Consider the following 19,746-nt stretch of genomic DNA (forward strand, 5'->3'; position numbering starts at 1 on the left):
TGCAGAGACTTTCTATAGTTCTTTCCAGCTTCAATCACGTACATGATCAGTGTACAAGCCTAGCATGCTCACGGTTCACTTTCCAGGAAGAAAGGGCGGACAGAAGGGTAAGTGATCATTGGAAGAGTCTCTTTCAGCAATACTAACAAGATCCGGTCTGCTTTGGGAGTCTTAGCTGTGTTAACCAGTAGTCTCTGCTGGTACACAGCTAATGTTTGCAGTGCGTCATGGTGAGAGCGAGAGAGAAGTGACCAAGGTCTCTCTCTGGGTGTGAAGAAGACCCTGAGTAAACATGGGAGCATCACTAAGGAATGAAACCTCCCACACTAAAAAGCTGGACAGCAACTTGCCCTAAATCAGTCAGGAAGGGAGATGGTTTAAGCAACACCCTAGTTTGGATGGTGTGATAGAGTTCCCAGGCAACTCTCCTCCTCGTCAGGATACCAACAGCTTTTCTTAGGCTGAAGGCACACACTAAACTGCTCTTAAAACAGAAGGCAGAAAGCTCTAGCAACTCCGTTATCTGGCCTACTGCAGATTTGTTCTAAGAAAGCAAGAAGGGGGGGTTAGGCAGGTAGGATCGAAGACTGGCAGAGGAGTAAAGCTACTGAACCACAAAAGAAATCTTCTTATAATTGTAAAAGATCAAAGGATATTGCACTATAAAAGAATTTCCCAAAGTTACCATAAATCAAAAACTTATTGTATCAGGAACACTGCTATGAGAGCTCAGTGATGCTTTATCCCTAGAGAAATTCCAAAGTGGGTATGCAGAACTATACTTTTGTTGAAGGGGTTGTTTTGCTTTTTTAAAAATATTATTATTAAGAGTGCATGGAAATCTGTGGGAAACTGAGGGCTGAATGCTGTCTGTGTGGGGAAGGGGATTGCCTGCAGTAGGGTATGTAAATGTTGTGGCATTGCTCAACACTTGGCTGGTCTAGTACTTGCCAGCTTTTTGGGATAAAAAAAAAGCTACTTGTACTCCAGCACAAAATCACATGGTAATTCTGCAGAGGAAACAGGGTAGGGGGTAGCAAGATAAATCAGGTCGGGGGTGGGAGGGGAAGCATAAACCGCTAGCCAGCACACCAGTTGTGTTGGAGTCACAGATGAACAGCCTGATCCCAGAGCTGGCATCTCTGTTGTTTAATTCAATGGTACCATGGCTAAGGCTGAACAATGTCTAGTCTGCAGTTACATCAGGTAGGGCACAACCAAAGAATGCAATGAGCATGACAAAGAAGAGGTTGTTATGCTGGGTGCATGTATTTTGAGGTAGATGGCAGGGCTGGTAAGTTTTAGGGTCCACACATTTATAGAAATTACAGTTCTGCTTAGGTTTAGACCTGGCATTTTCCACCACTAATTCTGTCTTTGCAGCCAATCCAATTGTCTTTTATGCAGAACCCTCTGAAAAAGTGGGGTTTTTCCAAAGCCAGTCCTGGTGCTATGTATAGATTTTGAGGGACAGTAATGGTGACTTGGTGAAAGGTGCCAAAACAGCCACCAGCCCCAAGTATCTCCCACAAAAAAGAATAATCGGCAGGGGCTGGTCATTCCTGGAGTTTTGGCACTTTGGTTCAACAGCCTCTCAGCTTGTCAAGAGACGGTTACCACTGACGTTTGGTAGGTAACACAGAAACTCTGCTTTTAGATAACCCAAAAAAAGGAAGAAAAAAATAATCCACAGCACGCTTTCAGCCACTGGTCTATGGCCCCCTTGTGAGCCTGGGGAGGGGAGTCTCTCCGCGTGATCAGCCAACGTGTTCAGGACAAAAACTAACACCATGATCCAGTACACGTGTGCCTGTGCTGGCACATCTGGGAGTACTGGTATCCTGGGACTGAAGACAGAACGATTTTACTGGGACATGATAGATCATAGCCAGTCCTATGAGAATCAACCGAACGGGGAAATTCTGCTGCTCTGGTCAAAGGCCAGTGCAGTGCCCGACCCTATTATCCATGTACCTGGGCTGTGTTCACAACTGGCAGAGCTGTCCCTGGTCACAAGTGGCTTCCTTTGTCCTGCAGCCAGTGTCACAGCAGAGGGGAATGCCTCCTTTCTCTCTTGGACCTGTAGCCCCAGCAGAGGCTGCGCAGCTGATTCAGCCTACGTGGGAAGAGAACTGGTATGAGCCACGTCCTCACACTGGCCCTGGCAGGAGCTTTCTCCCTGTAGCCAGGCTGCAAATTGCCGTGTTGTGTGTGCACCTGGGGAGAGGGAGCACGCGCAGCCGATGAGTTGTAGGGTTCTTGCTTTACACAAGCGGTTTCTGAATGGCAGGCGAAAGACATGCTTGGGGGGGAGAGCAAGAGAAAGAAAAATCCAGCTGGAGGTGGCTGGGTGGAGAAGCCCTGCTCTGTAAGGAAGGACACCCACAAGGAAAACCAGAAGGATGAATCACTCCCGTGTTTCTACTTGTTACACCCTGATTACTCCTGCTGTTGCAGCACCTGTCCTGGTCTCCCTCTAAACACCCCTGATGGTGCGTTGTTCCCTCTCAGCTTCCCTCTCCTGTCACACTTAAGAGCCTGTCCACAGCAACACTGACACAGGTGCCAAGAAACCCTAGTGTACGGGGTGCCCGCGCCCAGGCGCTGGCAGCGGGGCTGGGGGCCTGTGTGAGGCGAGGCCGGGGCTGCCCCGGTCCGGCCCCAGCCGGTCCCAGCCGGCCCCAGCGCCCCCCCGCAGGGCACAGCTGAGCCCCTCAGCCAAGCCGGGGGCGCCGGGGAGGGGGGCAACAGGTTTCCGCAAGGGCCACAGGCGGCCCAGGCAGAGGAGGAGGCAGCCGAGGGGGGAGCAGCAGCAGAGGCAGCCCCAGGCCGCAGCAGGAGGAGGGCAGGAGGTGCCGCAGGCCCGGAGCAGGGCTCCCCTGCAGCCCTGGCGAGCCCCCGCCGGGGCAGAGCCCCAGCCTGCAGCCCGGGGAGGGCCCCAGGCCGCAGCTGGGGGCTCTTTCCTGCAGGAGCTGCGGCCCTGGAGAGCCCCGGCGGGAGCAGGGGGTCCCTGAAGGGCTGCAGCCCGGGGCAGGGCCCGCGCTGGAGCAGGGAGACGGGGCAGGAGGCAGGAGCGGGGCTGAGGGGCTCACACGGGCCGGCACACGGCCCAGACCCGCCCCGGCCCGGGGGACAGGGGATGGGAGCCCGGGGGGCAGCTGGGAGCGGGGAAGGGGTGGGCAGGTGTTTTAATGTCTTACTTTTAGTTTCTCACCATCTAATTCTAATTTATTTGGCAGTAAATTACATTGACTTTCCCCAAGTCAGGCCTGTTTTTCCCACGACAGTAACTGGTAAGTGACCCCCCTGTCTTCACCTCAGCCCATGAGCTTTCTCCCCCGATTTTCTTCCCCTGGCCTGCTGAGGAGGGGAGTGAGCAGCTGGGGGCACTTCTGGCCAAGGTCAAACCTCCACAACCAGAAGTGCTAAACCAGCACATGAACACTGGGCTACACACCAGTGGAAACGCATTTCAAGTGAGAACAGATGTGCAGACAGACTAACCAATACAGTGGGACTCTAGGACAAGACTTCAAGTAACACAGCCCAGTCCACTTGCAGCACACCTTTATTTCTCGCAGTAAATCAAAAGCCACATTCACAAGCTATTAAAAGCTCCAGCTATGAACTGCATCACTTAACATGAACTTCCGCGGGCTGGTCCAAAAATCATGGAGAAGCACTCCAACAAAACAAGGCACAGAGCCTGTGACTTACTCTGCAACCAAATAGCCTAGCCTCCACTGAAGTACCGCTGAAAAGACTGAGAAAGTAAAAAGGAGTGATTGTCTCAGACTTCTCCCTTCACAGCTCAAGGTTTTCTTGCCCACCAGCACCAAGCTCTCCATTGCTGTTGAAGGTCTCAAGCAGATGATGCATAGCTTGAGTCTCTGTGATCCCTCTGTTTTGCCACAGCTGCCCCCACTGACTTTGAAGGACTTCTTTTTCCTCCTCCCAACCTTTGGGGTGAGGAGCATGCTGCTTACGGACCATGCATCAGAACTATGAGTACTTCGACCAACAAGGCCTGGGCTGACACAGCCTCTTTCTACACCCAAAGGAGGAAAAGGAAAGCCCACGAGGCCCAAGACAACCTTCCTTCAGGAAGCTGGAAACTGGAAAGCTGCGATCAAGTCCCTGTCTATCCATAGCTATATAGGAAACTTCACTACAAACAGCTAAATCTCGACAGAATTACAGGCATCCTAAACCCGGGGCTGTAGTGGAAAGCAGCCAGCTTTGCTTATGGGACACATTGAAAACTAAAAAAAGAAAAAACAAAGTTTGCATTTGCTGCATGTTCCTGAGCTGCAGAGAAGCCAGATGCCAGGCAAGACGCTGGTGGTACTACTAGGGGTATCATAGCCTGTTTAAGGTGTTCAGGGATTTTAGACTGTGGAACACAGGCCGGGGACACTTTCCAGCATTAATCTATTATCATATACATATTTCTTTTTTTTTTTCCCCCAAAAAAATACTAGCTTGTGAGATCCTTCTCCCCCAGTCAAGGCTTCTCAAAGGAGATGAAGCTTCCTAAGCCTGCAAAAATGGCAAAGGAACTGTGGTTACTAAGTATAAATTACCACATTTCATCCTTCTTAGAAGTTCCTGTGGGATGATGAACATATTCTGTCAATTAGTGAGGCCACGAGGACTTGAACACCCTTCTGGATTCATTCAGCCAGAATCCTCTGTGAGGACTTCAGAGCTGCCACAATTTGCCACAGCCATCTCCAAGGCCTTGCATCTGCCAAAGCTTGTTGCCATCAAAATGAGTAAGTGGCATTTGTTTTCCCCGAGAGCTTGACACAGAGCAAAACCACATCCAATTCAAAATATACTTCAAAACCAAGGGGAAAAAAAAAAAAAAAAAAGTTCTGCCTGAAATGGAAGAGATGGCTGAGATGTTATTTCATATTACTGAGTAAAGCTGATCTGCATTTGCAGGGTTGGGCTCTCAACATCAGCTCCTCCACATGCTTGCAGTGTTTTTTGATACCGCCCCCTTGTACCCGACGCTTTATAGAGAAGTAAGCGCTTGGCGTTTACCACCTAAAAATTGAGCCCTGCAGGTATTCACTCAGAAAGCAACAAAATGTGGGACTTCAGGCAAGTGATTTCCAAAATGCTGACCCTTCCATAAATAATTTCAGGATTATAACTTGCAGCGGCACATACAGCCTCTGGAAATCTGGGCACAGAGCAGGTGAGTGCCCACCAAAACACCTGAAATGCACCTAAAGTTCTAGTCTTTTGCCAAAGACTAGAACTTTTTGGCTTTCAGGCAAGAGAGATCTTTTCTGTCACAAATAACCCCGCCAGACCAGCACATTTAAAATTGGATTACAGTTTGACAGAGCAGAATTTGGTATAGAATATATAGCTAAAGTACCGTCTCTAATCTGTCACCAGGACCTTTAATAACTATTCCTGACCTACAGACCAAGTGATCAATCATTTTAGATTTGATTCTGAGCTCCAGCAGTGAGAAAAACACAGCACCAACGCAGCAGTGTAACTGCTATTTGCATGGTACACAGGGACTTCCTACCTGTGTCCTGGGATTGCTCTGTTTAGCGGCATTCCACAGCTCCTCGCTCACGAGATGTCATCTCATCGCTCTTCTGCTCTAGAAGACAGACTTGGAGGTGCTAGAGCATGTCCAGAACAGGGCAATGAAGCTGGTGAGAAGCCCAGAGCATGATTCTTACGAGAAGTGGCTGAGGGAAATGGGGTTCTTCAGCCTGGAGAAGAGGAGGCTCAGGGGAGAGAGACCTTATCACTCTCCACAGCTGCCTGAAAGGAGGTTGCAGGCGGGTTGGGGTCAGTCTCTTCTCCCAATTAATGAGCAACGGAACAGGATGAAACAGCCTCAAGCTGCCTCAGGGGAGGTTCAGATTGGATATTAGGAAAAATGTCTTCCCTGAAAGGGTTGTCAAGCGCTGGAACAGGCTGCCCAGGGAAGTGGTTGAGTCACCGTCCCTGGAGGTACTGAAAAGATGTGTAGATGTGGTGCTTAGGGACATGGTTCAGTGGTGGACTTGGCAGTGCTGGGTTAACAGTTGGACTTGATCTCAAAGGCCTTTTCCAACCTAAATAATTCTATGCATCTATGATTCTCTATACTCACTATGGAAAAATGTTAAGGCTATAAATACATCCCCTTGTGTGCTCACAGGGAAAAAACCCAACCAGTCTCACAGTGCACAAGTAACTGCAGAAAATGGCCAAATTCAATAAAAAGACATCAAACAAAAGCTTGTAAAGATGAGGAATTTTATTTTCTTGACATACTATGAGGCAAAACAAAATTGACACCATACAAAATAACTTTATAAAATATCATTCACATCATTATTTTGTCAGGAATTACAGCATTCTGAGCTTGTTAGAAGACTTATGTTTTGAGGTGAAAACCACTATGCTAAATCTTTAGTATTAGTTGTATATATACAGTAAGAAACCAAAACAGAAACTGTTAGGTTTTTCATGAGTTTATTGCAAAAGTAGTGCAAACTATTTTACCTTGCAAGCTGTAAAACAAACTTGGAAAAGGACCCACCTAAGCTTAAAAACATGACAATAAATGCTCAATTTCACAGCCTTTGAAGCTTCCTTCAACGGTTCTCAACAAAGAAACTCCCCATCTCTGCACATTTTTAGATTTTTACTGACTCGGAAATGAAGAAGTAGACAACGCACCCACACTAGCAAGCGGCCAGAGCAGGATGGATCCTGCTCCGACATGGGACACAACTCTTACCAAAGCCAGCATTTGGGCAATTTGGCACACAGCGTGGCCGAGCCCATGTCCCACCGCTTCTCCATCACCCCCAAAACATCGACCGACAGGGCAAATTTGGTCAGTTTGGTTTTCCTCCGTTAATAAGCTCCCCCTCTCCACACTCATATTTGAGAAAAAAAGTCAAGAAAGCGGTACAAGCCAAAAAACCCACCAAACCAAAACTTAATTAGGAACATGTATTGTCTGTTTTAGAAATATAGTATCCTTTTCCTGACGTCTACATAAAGCGTATTTCCTCACGGTCCCCCTCCCCCTCACGTACACAATGCAGGGCAAATCCCATCCTGAACTACTGCATGAAACCAAGGGAGGATACTACATTCTACGAGATCAACAGAAAACAATGGTCTAAAATGCTACCAGGGTCCCCCCAAAGCAAAACAGGTAGCTAGTAATCTAATAAAAAAAAAAATAAAAGCAAACAAATGCTACATGAAAAATGTTAAAGGAACAAAATGCAGCATATTCAGGCTTTTTTTTTTTTCTTGAGGTACCTGTATAAATATTACCTTCTGCCCAAAGTACTATTCATTTTGTTAAAAAACTAAAGTCCTTATCATGAGCCAATTGCAGGGCATACATTATTATTGAGAAAGTGCAACCATGCTGATAATTTATATGCAGCATATTAAAGGATGATTAGGCTTTAGAAAATATAGCTTAAGTATAGACCTGATGGAGCAGTTTTATAAAAACATTTAACAGAGGCATTTTCCTTTTGTTCGGGTCTCTCTGCAGCAGAAAGCCTTAGGAAACATCTTTGAAGTCCTGTCACGATGGAATGTCAGCACTTTTAAAATTCCATTTATAGATTTTTTTTTTCTTTACACTAAATATAATTTTACAGAAAAAAGACTCCCCCTTTGTATTAGGTACTGGTAAAAAGTCATTATTTTTTTTTAAACTTCAAAAAATGATAGCATATCACAACTTAAAATCTTCCAAAAAAGGAATTATTTTTAAGTAAAAAAGGTTCACATAGTAGAAAAACTTACACATAGTTGTAAACTGTTACATACAAAATTGTGGAAAAGTCAATGACAGTTTATTCCCTTACCCTTACATGTGTATCCCTTCATTTTATATATATACATGCACACACACACACACAATTGTGTACTGTATGCGTGTATTATATGCATATATAGATACACACCGAGATGTATGTATCTAGGGTTGGGATTTTGCATTTCAAATAATTCTTTACTGGGTATTTATCTTTGCCTAGGTCTGCTATGATACTGTACATTTTATGACTTGATACACTGAGAAACATTTTAAAATTTTCTAAAACTATGTTTTATGGCCTTTTTTTTTTCCTACTTTGTGGTTAAAATTCATTTGCTGTTTTTAATTAAGAATACGACTTTTGATTGTGATGCACTGGGAAAAAACACAAAGGCACAAAGACTAAAACTCAAATACAATATTGTCGTCTCTGAACAATAAACCCCGAGGTTTTGGTTTGCAGAATGCTGCCTCTGAAGAGGTCAGTCATCACACGCAGTTTGGTCGCTTCTGCCAATCTCATCGACAATTTGAATAAATAGCACCCAACTGTTTAAATGAGGTAGATCCAAATCGGGAAAAAAAAAAAAAAAAAAAAAAAAAGAAAGCTGGGTCCCCAACATTTTATTTGCCTCTATTTAAAATGTTTTAAGGATTATATTCAGTCATAAGAGTGGAAACGATGGCACTATCTGAAGCAAGCAGAGAACTCAAGAACAGCTTTTTTGGATGTAAATTTAAGTGTTAAATCACAATCCTCCTTCAGGCAGAGATTTCCTAGCAGGGGGAGGGAGGAGAACATGTTCAACAACATCAACAACAAAATAAAGCTGAGATTTGAGAAAGCCTGTTTTCGGTAAGCTGCCAGAGGAATGCCCGAGAGCCCAGTTTCTGCAGAGCAACGGTGACAGCCAGTGCCTAAAGAGGTCAGTCACAGTATATACAGATCGACCAGCTTTCCCTTTATTTCTCAGGTGAGAAGACTGTCTTTCCTACTGGTTTAGCTTTATAGGAACATCCTACTCTCATTAAACAGTATTTTTGCATACTCTGAGAAAAATCAGACAAATTGGTCAGTTTGTTAAGGCTTAATTTAAAGTGGCATTGCCACACAGCATCATGCAAGTGTTAAAACTACTTTAGCAAGATACATACAATGTATTTAAATACACACACCTACGTGAAACCTCATGGTTCGAGTAACATGAAGCAACGCTTACAATCTATGTGGTAAATTCTACAATGCCGCTGATGCATTTAAATGTCAGTCACGGGTATTTCTGCGTCTGCTTTTTGCGTTACAAGTGCTACTCTTACCCAAACAGCACTACATCATTTATATACTGCAAGCACAAGACATTTTAATACAGATGCAACACACATACAAACTACTCAACATACTTTTAGTACCACTTGAAATGAGGCCCTTAACGTCATCTTTTTGTTTTTCTTTCAAAAAAAATAGCAAACTTTAAATGGTCATAAAAACCTTTTGATTCAAGGGAACGTTTACAATATCAAATTTCTAATTTTTGGCTCTTTTTCAGTTATTTTATAAAAAATAAGAAAAAATGGAAAACTATTACACAAAAGATTAAAATCTTAACAGCTGTCAGTTAAATCTGCAGTGTACCAAAATTAAAGGAAAAACAATATGGATTTAATCAATACATTCTGTTTTCCATCTCACCCTCCCGAGATCAAGTTAACCACTTTGCTGCACAGAAATCCGGGACTGGATCTTTACTTACAAACTGCCCTAAACGTTGCGGTTTCTGTGATTGTACAAACTAATGAAGTACTGTGGAAGCCAGTGAAATTGTGCTTATTCTTTCCAGCAAAATACCGTCTTTGTATCTTTTATAAACAGTCCCGCTTTCCTTTCACTAATGTATGTGTGCGTATACACATAGGCACATATGGATATACACACACACACACATATATATATATATATAAAAAAATCTCTACTAAATTTTATCAAATTATAGAAAACAAGTGGTTACACTCTCCAGGATAGCACATAACTTGCCAGATATATGTCCTCATTGCACCTAATTTGATTTTCCAAGATACATAATTCTGAAACTTATTCCTTTTGTTTGCTTGGTTTAGGTTTGTTCATTTCTGGTTTTGTTGGGTTTTTTCTCCTTTTCTTTCTTCCCCCCCCCCCCCCCCGAAACAATGCCTTGCTTTTGGTCGACTGGTTAGTCCTTAAGTAAACTTAGTTAAAGAAAAGTATATCACATCTAACACTTCCCTGCCCATGTACTCAAATTATTTCTACTGCCCATAGCCCAGGTAATAAAGAATTGGAAAAACACAACAATCTCTTGGTGGGAAACATTCTGGGGGTTCAACTTTGACAGACAAATGAAGATCAGTTAAAGATTCAAGTCGGTCAGGCAATTAAGAGACATGTTATTTACTTCAAAATAAAATTACAAAGTTGTCACTTGTAAATGAGATGAGCAACTTAAGGGCTCAGTCTTGCTAAGCTCCATGAGAAAACACACCAGGAACAACAAAATTAGGGTCAATCTACCTTATTCTTCTACAGCACAGAAACAATAGGATCTGAGCTTGTCACAGCTGATGCAGAATTAACTTTGGTGAAATCTAGAAACAAACCTGTTTGTACGTTCTGTTGATACATGATAGGTTTGATCCTACCCACAGCACAAGATCAAGTAACTGAGATTTTGGAGTGCCGTACAGCACAGACCAGATCTGCTTTGAGTTAAGTACACGGCAGGCAAAAGCGTACAGTCTTACATATACTGGCACGAGTGAAGTTTCTTCTATTCGTGGATTTAAAAACAGGAAAAGCTGTTAAAACACAGAATAGAATCCACATTAAATATATTATTTTTTTTCCTTCACAGGAAATCTAACCTAACAAAGCAAATACAGAGAGCACCAGCCAAGGGATTAGCAACTTCCAAGCTTGCTTGCTGACCTTTTTACAATTCACACTTGCCAAGCACACTGAAAAAACTATAAAAGGCCGGTAAAGTCATAAAATTTTATTTCAGGGAGAATTCCTAGGGTTGCTCCCAGGTTAGTTTATATCTTTAACCCCTGCTGATGATTACATAGTAGTTATTCCAGCAGGTATTTCAGTTGTGCTTAAAGGTGGAAGGGTGGGGGAGTAACAAAACTAAAGCAGTCTGATACAACAGCACGTCCAAAAGGCGGTGGTGGTGAACCTAAAATCTGTGCACTCGTCAAAACCACGTCGAAATTAATAGGCCCTTTAATATGGATTTGTAATGCAAATACTAGGCTCCTTAAATCAACACAGGTAGGCTGGCTGGCTGGTTGAAGAGTAGCCACAGGGAGTTTTAAGATTCATCTGTTGGGGCCACGCATGGACCAATTCAAAGCAGTTACTCTTTTGAGGATATTTAGATGGCAGGAGCCAGCCTTCATCTTGTGCTGTGGGTCCACTCCCTTACCGCTGCCACCTGCAGAACTCCCTTGACCAGCTCTCGCCAACCTCTCGCACCTCCAAATTCAGCGAACACCCCTGTCCTTGCTCCAACCAAGTCCAAACCCCTCTGACGCGGAGGGCTGAAAGCAGAACTCTTGAGGGAACTGCCTACCAATACTCCCCTCCTGGGGAAGGGGCCAGTGGACATGTGTGGGCTGGGGTTCTGCACTCGGGGCCCGTCAAAGGGAAGCCAGAAGAAAACCCAAGAAAGTGGTATTTAACTGTCACCTTAACACGTGCTTAATTAGTAGTTTTGCAAGGAAACATCTCCCCTCACACCCTTATCTCCACAAGGGACGGGGTAGCTGGCGTAGCACAGATGGCACTTCTCTTCTAGGCAGGCATGACAAGCATCTGGCACAGGGCTCTCTCCTTGCTCCCTCCCAACGCTCATTTGGGTTTGCAGACTTAGTCTAGAAAGCACACGACATTCCTCTTGGCGCCTCACAAGGATACGCTCATGGAAAAGTGCGTTCAGCACACCTGCGCAGTGAGACCCCTTCCAGGCCGCAACATCAATAGTGTCTACGGAGCTGTAGTAAGATGTAGTGAAATATTTCCTGAAAAGCAGCCATTTCCCCAAGAGCAAAACCCTGTACTTCACACTTCTGTGGGGAGCTTTGTTAAAATTATAACTGAGAACTGAAGAAAATTCTCAGGATTCTGCCCCATTCATTTATTAGTGAGCTTATTTATTCAGTCACTCACCATTGCTCCATAAGAATTGGTTTCCAGAAAGTCAGAACTTCAGCCATCCTCCCTGCCATCAACAGGCTCCATTAGTGTCTACACTCCAAGATTAAGATGATGAAATTGCAGGGAGCGTATCATCCCAGCAAACCTGCTTTGGAGATGCCAACATCTGTAGCATAAAGCCCAGTTACTTTTCAATACCCCCCCCCCCCCTAACAATGCTATGAAAGCACACCAGCGCCTTGTGCTTAAACGGGTAGTATTTCTGTCAGCAGAGTGGTTAATTATAAAATGAGGAAGCTTGTTTGGATTCATTGTAAACAAAGTATGATCTGTTAACACAGTTTTCTACAGTTTCACTTCAGGTTATTTAAAGCACCTTTAGTCCCCGTGTGCTTATTTCAAGGTTGAGTTACAGCCAAGGCTTTGCACATAACTGACACTAAATATTCACAATATGAATATACTCAAGTTTGGGGTTGGTTTTTGGTGTTTTGTTTTGTTTTGGGTTCCCCCCCCCCCCCATTTAAAAGTTTATCGTGATCTGAGCAGGGAATATAGTATTTTTACTGTTAGTCTCAAGTCAACTTCTCTAAAAAAATACGTTAAAAAAATATTCAAATACACAATTTTTGCCTCGGATTCAAAATACATTTCAAGCACCTTCATGTCATTTTCGGTGAAAGCATGACCTTTTTCGACCAATGCCTAAAGTACGAAAACCTTTTTCACTTGGAAACAACAGTATAGAAACTCAGCAAGTGAAGGGACAGGTAGAGTCACTGCTCTCAAGCAACCCTGCGCAACAGCCAACGTGCCCGCTGTGCGACCTGCCTTGCCGCTTCCGATACCTTCTTAATACCATGCATCAACACAAGCCACGGCTACGCCTCAGGAAGACAGAAGGAGCGACAAGCAGCTACCCAAGATCACAGTATGGCACTGCTAGTTCTCCAGCAAGAAAACACCACAGTAAAAATACAGTTTGTTTGGGAGCATTTTGGCTGCTTAGTAGTAGGTTCACTTTAAAAATTAAAGTCATCTGCAGAGGATACAGGAGGTAGCCTTTAACTGCATCTGCTTGCTAACTAAAAAGCATTACAAAACCACATTTTGTAGAGATTTGGCCAAGCCATTACATTCATATTAACACTGTAGGCAAAGAAACAACACAGAAAAAGGAAGTGAAACACATGAAATGAGAGAAAAAATGGACTACGCGCCACACCAAGCACACAGAAAACCAACCCTCGTAGCCTTCAGATTAAGACCATCTCAGAGGAATGCATCTTTCCAGTCATCAACCCTCGAAAAGAGGAGGCAAAACGTGGCTGTTTCACATCCTAATGCTAGATGGGGCTGGAGTTTGGGGGTCTCCTGTCCCTAAGAGTTACAGAAGCAAAAGGCAATTACTGATGGAGAGGAGATCGATGGTTTCCTCATGTGGGCAATCCGAGAGGCAACACTATTCCTTAGTTCAGAGCACTAAAACATCTACTGCACTTGAGAGTCCCACACCCATGGAGAGACAGAGAGCAAGACATTGTAACTTGGATCCCAAATCCCTACTATTCCACGAGTTGTGCCACACCGACCAGTTCTTCTTCATATATGACACAAGAATCAGATACTGGAAGAAGCAAGGAAAATGCGTGACAGCTAGAGTTGATAGTCTGGATATTACGTTAATGCTATCAGCCGTCTAAAAGTGGTATCAAAGACTGGCATTTGAACATTGCACAGACAACAAGCACATTGGCAGCTTAAAAACTGTCTTTGTATCTTTATGGTGTGGGAAAAATGAGCATAGAGGAGAGAAGGAAGAAATATTTTTTTAAATTCAGACAAACCCTAAATATTTCTACTGTAATAAAGCAACTCTGCCCTTGGATTCATACCATAACGCAAACAGAAAAGTATAACGCTTAAACCCAAAGCTCCTATCTCAATACTGTAAAATATGGCAGATTTCCAAAGAAAATACAAGAACAACAAGGAATGGTGTCCACAGCGTTTCAGTATTTGCTATACACAGCACTATTTACAGTATTCTCAAATAGCAACAGCAGATGCAAAAAAGAAGTCTTACAGTAAAAAGGGAGTTAAAAAAAAATAATCAGTGCAATTACCTTCTACTTGAAGTTTTCCTTAGAAAAGACTGCATGTATGCATCAAGAATCATACTACCAAATGTAATATAAAAGTAAAAAAAAACAACAAACGTACTTCCCTGCATTAGAAATTGAAAAAGCCACACCACCAGGACAAATACACAAGGAGAGATGCTACTGGAGGAAAACAGTATTAAAAAAAAAGGAAAAAAAGTGTTTTTATTACACTGGTATTGAGTGTGAAAAATACTGAGAACTTTTTTACATTCTTTTCTTTCATGTGTAAGGTTTCTTCAAAAAAAAAAAAAAAAAAAAAAATGTCCTTTATGGGTTGGTTATGCCACCAGAGATGCTTACTGGATTACGTCAAGAGGCAAGTATGTCCATCTACACCTCCCAAGGTCTCAGCTCCACATTTCTAGTACTTGTAGTCTTGAGTAAACATGACCTGCAGAACCAACCTGTTTGCACTTCAGATAATGAATATTCTTCCTCAAAACCAAACATTTTGCACGCACACTAAAACAACCCTATAACGACCCACTACATTTGGCTGGGGCGGTGTTAGCTGTATTTTGGAGATTCACTGGCTTGAGAAAGACTGGAGTTTCTCCAGGCAGGATGCACGTGACCACTGTATTTGAGGAGTCTGCCGCTGCAGTAAAGCGAACAGCATTGGCAGCAATGCGCAAAGCCCCCCGGATCACAATCTTGTATCTCATCGATGGTGCATGTACACATATGACTTGCAGATAAAAGCTTCCGAAACAACTCTATTAGAAATGTCAATCTTTCCAGAAAGTAACCCGAGCACGCAAACCCCTAAACCCCCACACCTACCCTTCAACAGTTTAAATTTAAAATCCTTGTGGAAATATTATCTCATCTTAGTTATAAAAATGATCCACTAACATGCAAACAAGACATCTTAAAAATCATCAGTAACTCCTGCAAGCCTCTGTCGGAGACAGAATTAAGACTAAACTTTCACAACGAGGGAACATTGCCTGGGGGCCTGGATGAAGATCAAAAGTATTTATTATGGATTTCTTGTTTTAAACATAAGTTTACTGTAAATCTTCCACACTGGCTCCAGCAGATTAAGACACAACACTTTTCCCTAACAACCGCAGTAAACAACAAACTCACCCAAACCCTGACAAATCTAGAAACGAAGAAATGAATGTGCCAAAGCTTCTGTAACATGTAAGATCATTGACTGTAATTCAGCAAACTCGATACGGTTGCCGATATATTCTAAACCAAACCAAGCCAAACTGAGGAGTTCCAACAGAAACAAGCCATCTCGCTCCATACATCGGTGCATATATACAAACTAAAGTGTTGAGATTGCATAGGGCTATCTTGAATGCCAAACTCATATAAAGGCAGAAACAAATCCACCTACATCCAACATTTCACAACAGGACATTTCCTCCTAATGATCCTCCTAACAGGATCAGCTGTTTCCTAGGTGCTAGAAGAGGTGGAGCAGACACACTGTTCTATTCAGCATAAATTTCCAAAACCAAGCAAACCTAATTATTGCATTATTTTAAGAAAAGACAACAAGTATTTTATGTTTCTTGATACTATTTTCCACTTCCCAATAGAAGCATTGCACACTTAGTGCTGCTGCTGCTGGTTTTGGGGGGGTTGCCCCAGAATCATGTTTTGGAACAGCTCTCTGGAGATCTCTGGTCCGGCCCCTTGCCCAAAGCAGGTCCAGCAAGCCGAGACTGCGTGGGGACCTGCCCAGCCAAGTCTGAGCCTCCCTGAACTTTGAGTATTTTTGTTTCAACAGCGTTACCATTTCCATTAAAAAAAAACCTCAGAAAAAACTAATCTATAGCCAGCGATTCATTAATATCTGTTCATGTCTTACGCACACTTCTTGAAAACAAAAGAAATACTGCAGTACTGGCAGCGGTCAGTCTGTCCATCACACTGCTCCTGCCTGCAACAGGAATGAGAGATTTTTGTCACTGGGGTGCAGTTACTCAGTTTTCAGACTGCTGAGCACCAGGACCACCTGCACTGATGGCCGAATTCAAGCAAAAGGTCATTGCCAGGAACGTAATGGAGAGGAAGAGGAAGGCAAGGGATGAGGTCCAGCCCAGCACTCTTTCACAATGGGAGTCACGAAACTCCTTTGCGCAGGCTGAAGGAGGAAAGAAACCCAACCCCAGCTGCCAGAGGGTAATGGACATTTGGTTACTGCTGACCTGAGCTGCATAGTGACTTAGTGGTTATAACTGTCTGCCTCAACTGTGACTTCAACAGCAGGAATGTGTGCGAGATACAGTCACCGTGAGCTTTGTGTTTACCTGAGATGTTGTTCTTACCAGACGTGTGGGAGGTAAGGGAGGAAAAAACCCAAAAGCAGAGGTTTAGGCGTTCGTGGTGGCTTTTTTTGGACAGGAGACATTTTTGAATAGTTTTTATTAAAATATTCCCAGAAAGATAGCTGCTGGACTTACAGCACACTGTACTTTTCAAAGTATATAATTGGTCAACAGGGTTTTTTAGAAATAAACTTCAAATTATTCACCAATTCACCACTCACGGGAGGGTGGGAGGGGATGGGAACAGAAGGAGAAATCAAGCCATCAAGAATTAGCTGTATTAGAAGGCTTAAAAAGATCTGTAAAAGGTAAAAACGTCCCTAGCCTGAAATGAATATAACCATCCCAAGTTCTTCATGCTCAGGGAAGGAAAGCTACACAAAATTTCTGTTTATTCCAAGAGGATACACAAACAACAGCTACTCTCAGATTAAGGGTCCACCTAATACTCCTTTTCTCACAAAAAGGAGCTGCAACAACTACTCCAACCCCCAAAATACATCCTAAATAGGACACAGCAAAGTCCCACCGTTTGCTTCTGAAATAAGATTTGAGGTCAAGACAGATTCTACCCCCCTCGCCTCATCTGACCACCTAAGTCATTTATTCCCGATCTGCACAGAGAGGAAAGAGGAGGATGAATTTCACATCCAAGAGGTCTCTGCATAACGAACAGCAAATAAACTAAAATGGCATCTTAAAATGGTTGATCTTTGAATTTGTTAAGAATAATTCATATAAAAAAATAATTCTTATATAAAACTCTGCCAAATTAAAATTTTCACTGCAATATGAACCCTTTCAAGCAAACGCACTGAGAAGTGCAACACACCCACTGTGGAAAGGGTTCGCAGTTTAGCAGTACTGCAAGGGAGGTATGCACAACCTGGCTGGAACACAGGAAGACAGACAACGCGACCTGGAATTTACTTTCTGTTATACCAGCGTAATTTAAAAAGTGGATTTACATAACTGTGATCAAGAATAAAATCTAACCCAGCAGCCTCATCACCAAATTAATATAATACAAATACAATTAATCTATTAATAGGTTTTACATTGTTACTTCGCCTAAACACCACCGACAACCAACATGCTGCTACAAGGTGAAGATCTGAACTTGCACAGAGTTATGTACCTAAAACTCTTTCTGCAGCAAAAGTTGGGCGTTTTCTAGCTTATTCCACAGCAACCAGTTATAGTCTATCTGCTATATGGCACAGACCTCCGTATTGGTTAAAGCTACTTGCCCGTCTCAGTGGCTAGAGGTAAATTATGCAGAACAGTGACCGCGCATCTGCTAAGAGAAAAAGAGAAAGGACGAAGCCAAATGAATCAGTGGAAGAGAACGAAATTTTTAAAACCTGCCTCTTAGCATGTTATTTCAGTTATCTGATGAAAAAATAAACAACATCAAGCCAGCATAAACCAGTTTCCTGGGCTTTTCCCATTTTCTTCTAAACCTGCTTGTGGCATCATAATTAGTGCAATGGTTTACATATGTATTATGGGGTTTTTTTATGAATCCAGTGTGCAAACTAACAGAAGCGTTTGTCTATTAATTATCAGCTTTAATTAATGCTTCTCCTAAGAGAACGGCAAAACTCTCACATTTACTATTTACCTTATGCATAATGAAGAAAGTTTCACCTCTCTTCATAAGTAAACTTCAGTTTCCTAAGATTTATCTTTACTGCATAGATTCTCTGACTTTTGTCTAAATTACAAACAGTGAGCCACTCTCCTCTATTAGAGCTCCCGCTATACCAATATTCAACATATAAATAAAATACAATTGTTTTGTGCTTGAAGGAATGTAGAATGTTGGTCTTGTGTGCGTCTGTGAACTGCACAGGAAGAACCTGCCATGTTGCGTGCATGCTTAAAAAGCCTTTCTACAAATCACAAGCTACACAATATACACTGTATGTATCTCTGAACTCTCAAAGTCAATTGCATATTTTTGCATTTGAGTAGTAATGTCCCCACGATAAGGTTTTAATTTCTAAATCCAAAGCATTTTTGATATGTTAACAGACGTATAATGAGCGAGCACTCCTTAGTAAATAAAAATAAATAATAGCATCTAGTCTATCACATTAATACTGTGAAACATATATAAAATTTACATTAACTCAAACAGTGAAAAAGGATTGTACTGTATTTATCACCACAGACCCGTATTCTTTAGAGACTTTGGAAAGTAAATGTCACAGTCCTGTATGACAAATTCTAAAGTTAGCTGTCAGTATGATTTAAAAAAAATTCTTTACAAATTTGTTTTTTTTTTTTTAAATGGCACATCTTCCTTTGCCAATCTAACTGGACCTATTAAAAGCTTAGGTACAAGTCGATTCTTTTTTAAAATTCTTTAGTCTATGAAAAACGTTTTCAAATGCAGCACAATAAAAAACATTCAAGAACAAGCTTCAGAAAATACATTTGCCCTTAGACACACAGAGAATAATCTTTATAAGACAGTTGAAAACCAGAATTTTGTTACTCTTTTTTTGAAAATAAAATTTCGTAAATGCATCTAGAATAATCAAGACTTCATAAATAGTCAAAAAATGCTTTGCTTTCCTTTGTAGTAAAAGCTAATTCACAGCATTTTAGCCCATCAAACCTCAGTATGAATTAGACCTTTTCCAAATTATTAAAAGCATTTCAATGAATAGCAAACTGAATGAGGAGTTTTGTGGGTTGGGTTGTTGGGGTTTTTTTTCCCCATAAGCCCTGAGATCACAGCTCTTGACTTAATTACAAAATCTGGGTCTGTTTTATACCAAGCAGCTTAGAGGTTTTTGGCAAACCACATTTCCAACAATAGTGGGGTTTGGTACAAGAATGTAGTTCATAATCAAGTCTGAAATTCTGGACGGAAGGCTTTCTTGCAAATGGGAAAGAAAAAAATTTAAGATGCATCACTCATTGCTGGCTGTCACTGTAGCTTGGGCAACTGTTGGTCTAAGTGCAGCTGGTCTCACGTGAATCCAACTCTGTACTGTACTGAGTTGCTAAACATTAAAACATGTCAAGCAAAGTACATAGTGCGCAACGTGTCCTGATGAACTTGAACTGCTTTAGCAAGTGCTTGATGATCTCTGCCATTACTCTGACCGGAAGTGTGGCTTCCTTCAGCACTGAAAGAGAAGGGAGGTGGGGGGCAAAAACAAAAAAAGAGGGTCGGGGGGAGAGAAACCCTATTTAAATCTGCCTCTCCTCGCACGTTTTCACATCATTCATTTCTTCTGAACAGAACAGTCAAAAAGTTTGTTACCCTTAAAACAC

At 42.5% G+C, this 19,746-nt stretch overlaps 1 protein-coding gene across 3 annotated transcripts in view; it reads right to left on the minus strand.

Annotated features, from left to right (window-relative positions):
- Positions 1 to 6,259: 6,259 nt before the first annotated feature.
- AGO2 (argonaute RISC catalytic component 2) overlaps positions 6,260 to 19,746 on the minus strand; it is a 64,965-nt gene continuing 51,478 nt past the window's right edge. For all 3 annotated transcript variants that reach the window (XM_056331012.1, XM_056331011.1, XM_056331013.1), the window contains one exon: positions 6,260 to 19,598. In XM_056331012.1, coding sequence (XP_056186987.1) covers positions 19,490 to 19,598 — 109 coding nt within the window. In that variant the 3' untranslated portion in view covers positions 6,260 to 19,489. The remainder of the gene's footprint in view (positions 19,599 to 19,746) is intronic.

Source organism: Falco biarmicus, chromosome 3 (assembly GCF_023638135.1).
Source record: "Falco biarmicus isolate bFalBia1 chromosome 3, bFalBia1.pri, whole genome shotgun sequence".
Lineage (NCBI taxonomy): Eukaryota > Metazoa > Chordata > Aves > Falconiformes > Falconidae > Falco > Falco biarmicus.